Here is a 13,110-nt window from a genome sequence, read left to right on the forward strand (position 1 = left end):
GGGTGTGTATTTTTATGAGAATACTATGTTGCCTATTTATTCTTATATCATTAGTTAAAAGTTAAATGAATATGCTTTATTATTTCTAAATAATACAATATACATAAGCAGTACTAAATTTCTACTTTTACAATGGCCAAGCAATGTCACAGGTTTAAAAAAAAATGTGGATCTTAAGTTTCTTTTGATCACTTAATCATTGTAAGCATTTATAAACTTTGTTCCTCATCAGTATGTTCGTTTGGAAGATAATCCTGTGTGATTTGTGCATTTTTGGATAGTTGAAACTTAAAAAATTGCAAATTGTTAATTTCTGTGCCTTGTGGAAATTAAATGAGTATGAAGTATGATAGGTATTGGTTTTTTAGTATTTTTCATATAAAGTGGCACATGTTACTAAAATAACATCTTGGTGTATGTTTTAGGTCTTTTTCCATGTTAAGTGTGTACTGTCTTTTTTAAAAATTTGAGCCTCATTTATTGCTATCATTTGAACAGGTGTCTCAATGCTTGTACCTACTGCAAAACCAAACATGCCAGAGGAAATTTGGCCAGTTACCCAATTGATGAACTAGTAGAAAGAGCCAGACAGTCTTTTCAAGGTAAGAGTTTCTAGAATTATGTGCGATTTTAGCCTTCTTAATAAATTATAATAGTCTTCTAAATAACCCTTCCCTTTAAATACATGCTTCTTTAGCTTTCTGAAGAGTTTATAAATATTTTAGTAGATATGGCAGAAATGTTCCCACATCACTCAGCCAGGTTCTAGTATTCACATTACTCTTCTTTTACCACTCTTCCATTTTCTTATGATGTGTTTTGAACTTTATCACCCACTTTCACTTCACAGAAAAGACAAAAATAAAAAAAAAATGAAATCCATGACCATCTGATGTGTGTTAAGACTTTTGTGGACTGAGAGAAATACTTTTCAAGATTTCCGACTCTTTCTTTGGTACTTTTTGGACATTTGGAATGTAGAGTGAATAAGTGTTTCCAGGAGTCTTGAAAAAGGTAGATTTTATTATCAGTCAATAAAGATAACCCTCTTTATCTGCAGAACTTTGGACCAGCAAAGAGTGGTACGGGTAGAGAGTCCTAATGAGAATAATTCCTTGCGTGGGTGGCCAGCTACTTCCGAATCATCACTTGCTAGAAAATGTGATTGTTTAGGTATCTCTCAGCATATAATAAGACTTATCTTTAACATGAGTCACAGTTGTGTTGACACATAACTGCTTAAACCATAAACTTCCTCTTTTGTCTTTGTTTATAGTATGTGTGTATAACATTGGTGTGTCTTTACATCCAATATGATATAATCTATTGTCTCATAATCTTGTAGGTTAATAGTTATTGGCAATGTACTTTTCCTTTTAGCAAGTAAGTTGGAGTGCTACTTTCAGTACTTCACGCCCTAGAAGTGAAAGCATGAGTTCCGAACGCATTTCTTTATTTAATCTATAAATAATCTATAAATAAAAAAAATAATCTATAAATAAAGCTTTTATCAACATGAATTTGGAATGCTCTTTATAATAGAGAGAAAAGTACCCTTGATTGATTTATTAACACCTCCCAACAATTTTTTTCTATTTTTACATTCTTAGTTCAGTCCCTTCCTTCATTCACATTCAACTTATATTGAACAAGAAATAAAAGGCAACTCATTGACTCCTGCCAGTGTTCTGTTTTAGAGCCAGGTAATTATCTAATCTGAAAAACAGTCTGAGTGATTGTCTTTTGTACAACATGACTATGTTAAGGCGTGTTCAGAAAGGGCATAAATTTGCACAGAAACCTAATCTATTTGAAAAATGATGCCTTTGCTGGCATTCTAAATTGGTGTTTATTTTTCCATATATTTGTCAGAAAATGGGGATATTAAAACTCTATGATCTATCCACCAAACACTCAAATTGGTAGGAGTATGAATTAGTTCTTTCAAAGTACTTTTCCAACATTATGCATTTCTATCCACAGCTAAATATAACTTAAATAAATTTTCTCACTTTACTCTGAAAATTTATTTTAAAGATCTAAAACTGATAAATCACCATCTAGGACATGAACGTATTCTCTTGGCTCCGTTATAATCTATCTTCACCTATAACCTATCCTAACATTTTGATGTGATTACTTCATGACTTAGTATGGACACATTGATTGATTGATTTTTATTTAAATTCAATTAATTAATATATAGTGTATTATTAATTCCAGAGGTAGAGGTCAATGATTGATCAGTCTTATATAACACCCAGTGCTCATTACATCACATGCCCTCCTTAATTGGACACATGTATGTATTACATTTGACTTGAGGTAAAAACCAGAAAGGAATAATCATAGTTTTTATAAACTAATCATAGAATTTTTCTGAAGATATCCAACTTAGTTCTCTGATTTATCTTACTTATCTTCGGAAATGCCCTCTGAGCAATGGAAGTACAGGGTATGACTTCGGTCAGACTTTATTGTCATTTAGCATCATCATAGCCTCGTGGTTTGGGCCAGTTAAGGTGAATGTTACAAAGAATATATCAGAGGTTAGCAGTGATGTAGTGTTTATTCACAGAGGAAGCATTCGAAGAGATTTATTTAGTATTGCTTCCATCATCATGAGTGTGTGTTTGGGTATGCGTGTGTAGGTGTATTGCCTTTTTATTCCCAGCCATGGAATGCTGGCCATGTAACATCTTTCTGGTGTCTTGTTATCTGTATTTTAGAGCTGAAACTGAGTGCTACTTTTTGGACTGGTGAGCTCATTTGATTGATGTATGATAGTGTTACTAAAATATTGAGGTCATAACTTCCTAGGCAAGCCAGAGTGGTTAGGAAAACTTTTAAGTTGTCAGGTATTAGATGCTCTTTGCCACAGGATAGTTTGAATTTGAAACAGTGTTCTGCTGCTGACCAGCCACTGTGGTCCGAAGAAGGTATGTGGCCCCCTCCAGCCCATGGTTTTCTCATTACTGTGACAGTTAGTATTGTTTGTTGTTAGGATTCGAGATAACTTACAGGAAGTAATTGGCTGTGTTCTTCTTATGAAGAAGACATGTTACTTAAACTGAAGGAATTTAAAGTGAATCCAAGAAGTCTAATTTTGAGTGAGAATATTGAAACATCTGTAACAGACATTAATGACTGGAGTCAAATGACAGATTTTCTTTTGCTGCTAAAACATGTTTTAGGAAAAATGCCTCTATAGATAGAGGCTATTTGGTGTGACTGTTACCTTTCATTCTCTTAATTTGAGAAAAGAAAATTCATGCTGAGAATGGCCTTATACTCTTTTTCCCCCTATAGGAAGTACCTGTTGATAGCTCACATTTTAAAGGCCTTAGTTAGTTCATTATCTTTTTTTCTGCAAAAGACTTTGGGATATTACTGATCTTACAGATTTCCTATATGTGAGCTTTAAAATTGTGAAGAATAATTATTGAGGTAAGTATAATAGAAGAAATTCTCTCTCACCTCTGTGACTTTTGCATATTTGTTCTTTAATAATTCAGGTGTTAGGAATATTCTTTGAGCTAGAACCCCTTAAATTCTGCATGACACCATTATTATTAAATGGCCCTATAATTAATAATAAACAATATGGTTCTTTGAAAGGATACTCTAAGGTGAAAACCCTAACTATGCTGCCAATGTTTTAGTAGTATGAAAGCCACTCTGTCAGTGGAAGTTAAATTTCCCATCCTGAAAAGTACATTTCCTTTCTTTTTCTTAAAGTTTTTGATGACTGTGTGTCAGAAATACCAAATGACTTTTAAAAACTCTGAACCAGTTGTAGAATAGGGATAGAACCCAGATTGCCTGTCCTATGATACAATAAGAGCACAATTTCGTTCTGAATAGCATATTTATGAAACATTTTATATTCATAAAAATTTATTTCTTAGTAGTCTAATGAATGAAGAGACTAAGGGCTGACCCAAAGACAAGGGAGCATTCAGAAGAGATTCTGAAATAATCATGAAATCATTCTGAATGTACAGTGGATTCCCAAAGCACCAAAAATACACTGACTATACATTCAGCTGCCAAAAAAAGTGAGAAAGAGAGCTCATTAAATTTTGAATGGATAACATTAAAGTCAAAATTATTTATATTTTTAAATAAAAACTTTAGTTTGCTTTTTCCAAAAAAATACATACACACACACACACACACACACACACACACACACATATGTATGTATTTAGTTTATATTTGGTTGGTTTCCTAGCTTTTTTTTTTTCCTCCTTTTTTCTCTTTTTCTCTCAACCCGTCCCCTTGACATTTTCACCTTCTCAACGTGTTTATCATTTTTGTGGCCAGTTCTGAATATGAGTATAAGATTTATCAAGTAACTTGAGCTTCTCCTCTCATTGTTCTAACAGCCTGTGGGGAAAACTTTCCCCTCACCTCCTCACCTCTGCTGAGATTTAGGTTTTAAAACTTCCTGGGCATCGTGATGTTTGGGGACTGGGATTTGACATGGTTGCATTTTACATATCTAGAAAAACATGTCAAGCTATGACCAGGACTTTGTTGGGGCCAGAATGAATTTACAAGCTAGTGTTTTCTAGGATATTTGTATTGATTTTTCTCTAGCAGCTAATCAATCAGTTTCAGCTGTATAAGTGATGGAGCAAACCTTTTTAAGTGTGCTGGGTGAGTGGTGTGGAAACAACACCTTTCACTGCTGTCTCTGGAATCAAAATGTAGAGATGATGGATGAGCTATTTTTTATAGCGGTTGTGTGCTTTTCTAGATCTCATTTGTGTGTTGCTACCTTTTCTCTCCCTCATAAACCTGAAAAACCCTCTCAGGATAAGTGGCATAAACCGGTTATGGAAAGGTAAATAAATTAAGATGAAGTATTCAAAGCAGGGAGAAAATTTCTTCGTGTTTAGTGATTTTAGTATTAATGTTGAAATTTAAAAAAATGAATTCTGTTTTGAGACTTGCAAAGATACTGTCCATCGTGTGTTAGATTAATTATGAGATGCAACTGGAAAACATTACCTCCTGACCTTTTAGGGAGGAAAGGACATGAGCAGTATTTGATTTTCGGTTGTATGAACTTAGATTGTTGAGTTTTACAGTTTCTATCAAGCCACATTTGACTCATCACCATTAGCAGTGATTGCTATATATTGATTCTGATCTGAGATCAGAAAAGAGACCAATAATTGCATCCTGTTAATTTATATGGCAGTTATTTAAATATCTTGTTTATTCCTTTATCTTTTCATTTGTGCTGTGTTGACATAGAGAAATTTTTTTCTTCTATAGGATTAATAATGTTAATTTACGTGTTTATTATACACTGTCAATTTCCAAGGAGGATTTTAGGCAGCTTACATTAAAGGATTGTGCATGTAATGGACCCTGAAAATAAAGGTTGTATAAAATGTTGTATTGTGTTTGCAAAGAGGGAAAATAATTTTACAAACTGGTCAATCCTGGCTCTACAGAAGAATAAGGAAATACAGTGATATATATACTTTGATAGGAGTGTGTAAAAGGAAGCATATAGGTTATAATGAGGCAGGTATGTGTTTCGAGGCTGTAGACACTAAGAAGAATTATTTTCTTTTCATAAGAGACACTGAATAATATAATAAAGTGCTTTTAGCTGGTTGTATGTAGAAATTCAAGATATAGTCTCTACATGGCCTTTTCTTCTGTTGATTCTTTAAAAAAATCCCAAAATATAGTGTTATTTTTATTTTTTAAAGATTTTGTTTATTTGACAGAGAGAGAGACAGCGAGAGAGGGAACACAAGCAGGGGAAGTGGGAGAGGGAGAAGCAGGCTTCCCGCTGAGCAGGGAGCCTGATGCGGGGCTCGATCCCAGGAGCCTGATGCGGGGCTCGATCCCAGGACCCTGGGATCATGACCTGAGTCGAAGGCAGATGCTTAACCACGGAGCCACCCAGGCACCCCACAAAATATAATATTAAATTGTAACTTTTCCAAAAAATTTTAATAGAGCTAAATAAATGTGATGTGCATAATACATGTAACTTGATAGGCAGACATGATGCTTAAATAGGTGTCAGATACTCAATTTAAATAAGTTAAGATTAATCACTTTGATTTCAGAGAATGCTAGTTAAGTCTGTCCTTGGCAAAGTGGAGTATAATTTACCTGGCCTTTGCCTATTCAGGTCTCTGAGTTTCTAAGACAGTGGTGTTCAAGTCTTTTTTTTTTTTAAGCAATAAAGAAAATCCTTTCTTCAAATGAAATTTGAAAAGTAAAAGCTGAGCCACCACGGTTTTAGTAGAGGTGAGGCCCTGTTCAATGAGCCCCTTCCCTCAGAGGCCTGGCCTCAGAACCTTTAGAACCCAGCCTGAATTGGCCGGCTTACTTTGGTAGTTCTCTGGCGCACAGGTTTTCCCTGCTCTGCGCAAGGAGAGCATGCCCACGAAATACTTTGTAAGCCAAAGCGGGATGAAGCAAAGAAGCAATTGCCATTAATTTATATGGAAAAAATCTTGAGTATTTCCCAGACCCCAGAAATAACCCCTCTTAGGCTTTACTGATATCTTAGGACAGGCACATCTTGCCGATGGATCCACAAAATCAGTGGGGCTGAACACAGATGCTCACAGACAGTTCAGCGCTGGGGGGCGAGGCCGAGTGTGCTTTCCTGGGGAGGAGCTCTGAGGGACCACTCGCTGCTCAGTGTGCATCATGCTGCCTCCTTTCGTGGCTAGCTGCAAAACAAATGCTAAATGCTGTTTTCACTCCCCCCCCCCTTTTTTTTTGGTAAAAACGAGAATCCTCTTTGGATTTCTTGCAGTTAGCAGAAAACAGGTAGTAACGTAGGTCTTTCATAAAAGCAAAGTGGCCTCACGTGAACCTTCGGACAATGGGAGTTTCCTGTATTCCTTAACACACCGGTCCAGAGGCGGCAGATGTTTTCTTGAAAGGGCCGGGTAGTGAGTTTTTTAGGCTTGATGAACCCTAAGGCCTCTGTCACAGCTGTTCATTTCTGCCCCTGAAGCATGAAAGCAGCCACAGACAATACAGAAATGAATGGGTGTGACCGTGTTCCATTAAAGCGTATTTATAACAGGAAATTATGGATGAAAGTGTTCATTGGTCACCTTTGGGGAAAGCTGACTTGAACAAATTAGAGAAGACTTTCTGGCAGAACTTCCCGTTGTTTCTAATATGCTAATATAGGTCATCAGTCCTTAAGAGAAGGAGAGTGTGGTCTTCAGGGCCTAATGTTGATCTAGAAGAGATCTGTGCTCTCAGTCTGGCTGTTCATTTTAGTCACTTGGCGGTTGTAAGACCAAAGCCAGACTGACGTCTGTGTCCTGTTCCTGACTGTCACACCACACTTTCTGTGGACGGGGAGCCCCGTGCTTTCTAGAATACAGGTGAGTCTAGTGTACTGCTGGAGCTGAGAACTAGCACTGAGAACCACTCGCTGAGAGAACTTTTGGTGGAAGCTGTAAAATGAGCTGACCCTTTCCCCCTCTACTGAGAGGGGTCTCGGAGAGGAAACCCTGGTGATGAGTGAGGAATGAGCTGACTTAGGGATGTGGGAGGGGCACCAGATGTGTTATCAGTTTCCCCGACACTGTCCCCCTCCAAGAGTCAGCGGAGGGTTTCAGAATGCAAAGGTGCTTATTTAAGGTAAAAGGGGCAATGATTTTTGTTGTCCCTAAGGTATCACAAAAGGGTCAACGACACAGTATTTACTGTGCTGTCTGGGAACTAAAAAGATGAAAAACAAAACAACGAATACATGGGTCTTGTCATTGAGGAGCTCCTCCTAGTTTAGAAGGACGGGATGGCAAGTTGGGCTAATGAGAACTCAAGTCCCCAAAACCAGGAAGCAGGTAACAGAAATCACTGAGCCTATTAACATGTGTAAGCACCTGGATTTCCAAAACGTCTATTATGTACCTGGGGCGGTGTCCACAAATCGACCACACTTGGGTTACCTCTCCACCTTCCCTAACTCTGGGTCCCTGTTACCAATCAACCAGGGCTTCTCCTCACAATCTTTCTCCACAGAGTTCTTGTCAGCCACCGCCATTGGAGCATACTTAGTGTGCTAAGTAGAATCTACTTGTCGTTCTGAATCTTGGGGTTTCTGTGATGCTAGCGGTCTGTGAGAGACACTGGGCAGTGACTCCTTCACTGAAGTAGCTATTGCAACTATATAGTTATTTTTCCATTCATTCGACAAGTATTTATTGAGCATTTGTCAGAAACAGTTCATGTTTCTGCTAATAGGCACGCGCTTTAGAAAAGGGGGGATAATGATACATTATTATAATCAGCCTTTGATTACTTCCGCCGATAAGATAGGGAGGCCACTGGGTAAGGTTTGCTGGCCCTTGAGCAGACAGCTGACCTTCCATGTGGGAAACAAGGATGCAGTCCTGAGGCTGTTCAGCAGAATGGAATCTGTTCCTAGTTCTCTGAATTTTCCTAGTTCAGAGAACATAAAATCCAAAGTACAGAAACCTTGGAGCTTCCGGGAATACCTTTTTGTATCCATCCATAGGAAATCTAGAGTGTCATCTGTCCCCCACTGTTATTGGAGTTGTATTTTTTGGCTCCATTGTGTTCTGCAAAACAGCTTGCCAACACACAGGTATAGAATTATATTTAAAATAGCGAGACCCTGGGAAAACAGGGGAGAATAGAAAAGTCAAGAGTTGATGGGGAATTGCACACTGAAAGTAGGCCATCGTCACAGACGCAGTGTAGACTCTGAACTTCTGGAAAACTTGTTGTCTATAAGGAAAAAAACCCAGCTTGGCGTTCAATTTGAAAGATTTTCGCGTGTGAGTTCGAATAGAGAGTACTGAGAGATGTAGTGCTTCTCAACAGCATTCCTTTAACGCTGAAATTTACATTCTGCTTTCTTAAAGTTGCATATTTTGGCATTCCTTGTTAAAACTTGTAGCCGAACCCTGAAAAGCATAACACTCTGAAAGGCTTTCTGGAGAGTCTAAAACAATACATTCTAACTGGCTGTGACTTTGTAGTGACCTGGTCCCACTTCGAAGCCCTCGGGCACCACAGAGGAATCCCTCGGGCACCACAGAGGAATCCCACAGTAGAGACTGAGAACGGAGGGGTTTATACACCCTGGGTTATCCTGTAAGATGATGCATCCCAGTGTGGGAAGAAGATAGTAACGTTTGTGTTTATTTGTATTTTCTCATTCTTGAAATGTTTCTTTTGCATATATTTTATACTGTACATAATACATTAGTACAAAAATGCATGAGTATAATTAATGATTTGCATCTCTGGGGATGCATTCTTAAATTTTTTGGCTGATTCGAGAAAGTGATTTTTCAAAATGCAGAGACCACTGATTTAGAGGAACACATGGCCCAATTCCCACTATCAGTGCAGCGCTTTCAGCCAGGCATTTGGTCTGAGTAGGGCAGCGGAGTTCTTTGCTCTCTTTTATGGTCCGAAGGTGCCCGTATTCTCTTTTGCTTGAGTGCAAATCCTTTTGCTTTTGAGATCAAATAAGCAAAGAAGTTTATGTCTTTTGGAGGAAAACTAAAGCACTTAATGAAGACTCTTGCCATGCATCTCTGCCCAGAGATGGAGACCCTTTGTCCTCAGTGGCACGTTTCCCCTTTCCTTCCATCTGTGGTTTAGGCTGGAAGACTGAGCCAGGAGGGCATGGGGTCAGGCATATGCGGCAGTGTGCATATTGGTTTAGTAGGTGCTCAATAAATGTTGAATGAGTTGCTAATCCTGAGTTGATGGGGCCTGATGAAATTCCATATGTGACTTGGAGCCTGTAATGAAAATATAGCCTGGAAAAGCTAAATTTTAAAGTGGGCAAGAGATATTGCTTAGTTTCAGCTGTTCTTCAGGCACAACTGAGTACGGTGTCTTATAACACTGGCTTGATTTTATGATATTTCGTGGTGGTGGATTTCCAAGATTTGCAACAGAAATAATTTACTTTTGGAAACTGTTTCCTCATAGTTAATGGGTATCTATCATTTTCACTAAGTGGGTACATCGCACTTAGGTCCACATGTATAGTTATAAATAAATACATATTTGCTTTGATTTTTTTTTTCTTTACTAAACAGAATTCTGCAAAAGATTTTTTGGTGACGGGGGACAGAAGTTAACCAAAGGTTTGCTTTCAGCGTCTAAAACTGAGGCTGATCTGTCTCCAGGATCATTTTGGTGAACTTTAAAGGCTGCAAGTTAGTTTTGGAAGGTTGTTTAATGGAATTTTAATAGCCCTGGAAAGATGTGAAAGTGATACTGCTACCTGGTGGTTTGTAAACCTGACCTTTGTGAGATGTTTTCTGGGCAAAAGTACTACTTTGTGGTACCAGCAGCTTTTATTGATTCTGTGGAGTCTGCAGTTTTCTGCCACTGGCTGTCAATTCATTCCAGCTGAAAAATTATTAAATCTCTTCTGCTTGTGTGGATATTAAATTGCAGTAAACATACTTGCACAATGTCAGGTATGGCGAGCATAATTTTCTGCATGAAAAAAATATTTGTTAGTGGGACCTTGGCTGTTCAGCAGAGATTATAAATTTCTGTACTTCTTTTTATTTGTTGCTCTCCGTTAATATATTTTTTTTTATTTCTCTTGGTGAGTTCCAACACATTTCTTGTTATTTGTAATGTAAGAAAGAAAAAGTTTGATTTAGACTGCTGCCTTTAAAGAATAAGTGCCCCCTTTAGTTCATCATTTCTGGTGTCAGCAAAAGAAGCATTAGAACCTGGGGGTAAGAGGGTTTAACCTGTAAAAATGTAATTGGGGAAGAATGAGCAAGATCTGATGAAAGAATGAATTGAATGAATCAGGGAAGGAACTAATGATTAGATGACCATACACTCCACATAGATCTTTTTGATTTGTTCCATTTTAGTTAAGGAAGGTGAAGGGTGGCGCAATAATCATCATCTACAGAAGTGGATCTTAACCTTTACTGTCTCTGTGAATAACCCCTGCACCTTTGGGGTATGTATTTAAAATTGCACTTCCTCTCCCCCTGCCCCTCCCCTCTTTTGCACTCTCTCTTTCTCTGTAAAATAAAGCTTTTTTTTTTTTTTTTTTTAAGGGTAGGGGTGCCTGGGTGTCCCTGACAGTGTTGAGCAGTGTTGAGCAGTGTACTCTAGATTTCGGCTCGGATCACGATCTCAGAGTTCTCAGGTCAAGCCCTGCGTTTGGGTCCGCGCTCAGCAAGGAGTCTGCTCTGCCCCTCCCCTCTCTCGCACTCTCTCTCTCTCTCTCTCTCTCAAATAAATAAATAAATCGGAAAAAAAAAAAAAAAGCAGACATGCGGCCAGATTCCTAATTCAGTAGGTCTGCCTTAGGTCCAGGGATTTGCATTTTCAAATGAATCACTCCAGACGACTTAGATGCATGTGGTAAGGACCACTTCTAGAAACTTTTGTCTAGAAAACTTTCCTCATTAAATAAATACACTGAGTCATGTAATCAAAACATTCAGTGGAAGTGGAGAAGAAACACACCATTGATGTGAGGCGATAAACTAAAACTCTGAGCCTGTTTTTCCCACATAATAGCTGCAGTGTGGGCACAGGTTCCATTCGTCCCACACCTGGCCTCTCATCGGATTTGTGGGCGGAGTTTCAAATACAGGTTCCGAGGCTCCACCTCAAAAGATTCTGGTTCTGTGAGCTAGACTAAGCCGAGGAATGTTTATTTTAAAAGCTGCACAGGTTTGAGAATCACCAGCCTAGATTTTTTTTTTCTTTTTTTGTAGTTTGGTTCTTTTTGATGTATAAATTTGTATTGATTTTTCTCTCTTTAAATACCACTTTTCGGGCTCAGTTTGAGTTGAGCCTTTCAAGCGTAACATCACACTGTCATAATTAGAAGCACAAAGGAGCATTTCTCTCTCAAATGTATTTTATAAAACAAATATATGTATGTTGTGGAAATAATTCCCTACTGTGTACCAACATGATTGAAGTAATTAATTAGCTAATTTGTTTTTATAGGTGTAGAAAGAATATGTCCATTTGTGTAGTTTGTAAAATATCTTTATTTCCTTGAGATAAGGTGTGCCTTTGTTTATTTTTCTTTATTTGAGAAGAATAAATTTAAGAAATGCTAAATCGATATTGGTAGCTGAAATCCACAGTTGTCTAGTTCGGAAAGCACTTAATTTTGATTATATTTGCATGATGGAGTGTCACACAGTTTTGAGTATTAGTGTTTACAAAGTTTATAATAACCTGGAAAGTGTTGTTTCATAATTGGGTTAAAAACATGCTGTAAAATCATATGTACTTTACAATCACAACTATTTTTAATAAGCAAGCAAAAATAACTAAGCACAAAGAGAGGAGAAATTAAGCCAATAGGTTACTTTTGTTGGAGGAACAAAAAGCATATTAATATTTTTTGCTTTTAATATTTTCTAAATTTTCTAAAAGTTCATATCCTTTTAGATGGCATAAACACAGTCATCTGCATATTTTAAATTATCAGAGTTTTCCGGTTTAGAAAATTAAATCACACATTTGAAACAGAGCCACTTTTTATTTCTTGACTGAGATACGGGAAACAGAAATGGGACCATTTGGAACACTTGATAACCTGAAAGTTATTTGTACCTAACTTTGGAATTGGTGGATTTGGATTGAGCATAGAATAGCCTGATATTCTGAGAATTTACTCTTTGCAAATGATAATATAGAACGAAGACTTCTTCAGGAGAAATCTGGAAGCCCCCTGGCTTCACCGATTCTGCTTCCTGTCCAGCTCTGTGGTTGAAATGGCAGTTCTGTGAATAAATCAAAGAAGAGCCGGCTGGTGGGAAACCTTTGCAGTTGTCTTTGCCCTTCATTTTCAGATGAGGAACATGGAGCCCGAGGTCAGGAGACTTCCCTAAGCTCCCGCTCACTCCCGCAGTTCCCTCACCACTGGCCTCAGCTGCTTCCACTCTGTGGAATAGCGTTCAGAACGTCTTCTTTGAAAGACAGTTCAGAAGGTATGGGGGGAAAAAAGACACGGGGGTAGGAGAAGCTTAGGGAAAGAAAAGTTGTGGGCCGGAAGACTAAGTGGTAGCTTCTTAGAAGAGCAGAGACTTGCTGGAGTCCATGCAAGGTGGTTTGCGT

The 13,110-nt window shown here is 38.0% G+C and overlaps 1 protein-coding gene across 4 annotated transcripts in view; it reads left to right on the forward strand.

Moving 5' to 3' along the window:
• Positions 1 to 13,110, forward strand: part of CDKAL1 (CDKAL1 threonylcarbamoyladenosine tRNA methylthiotransferase) — a 654,884-nt gene that overhangs the window by 314,265 nt on the left and 327,509 nt on the right. For all 4 annotated transcript variants that reach the window (XM_073877631.1, XM_025891077.2, XM_073877633.1 and 1 more), the window contains one exon: positions 499 to 602. In XM_073877631.1, the coding sequence (XP_073733732.1) occupies positions 499 to 602 (104 nt within the window). The remainder of the gene's footprint in view (positions 1 to 498; positions 603 to 13,110) is intronic.

Source organism: Callorhinus ursinus, unplaced genomic scaffold (genome assembly GCF_003265705.2).
Source record: "Callorhinus ursinus isolate GAN/ISIS: 27379988/994484 unplaced genomic scaffold, GSC_fseal_2.0 scaffold26, whole genome shotgun sequence".
Lineage (NCBI taxonomy): Eukaryota > Metazoa > Chordata > Mammalia > Carnivora > Otariidae > Callorhinus > Callorhinus ursinus.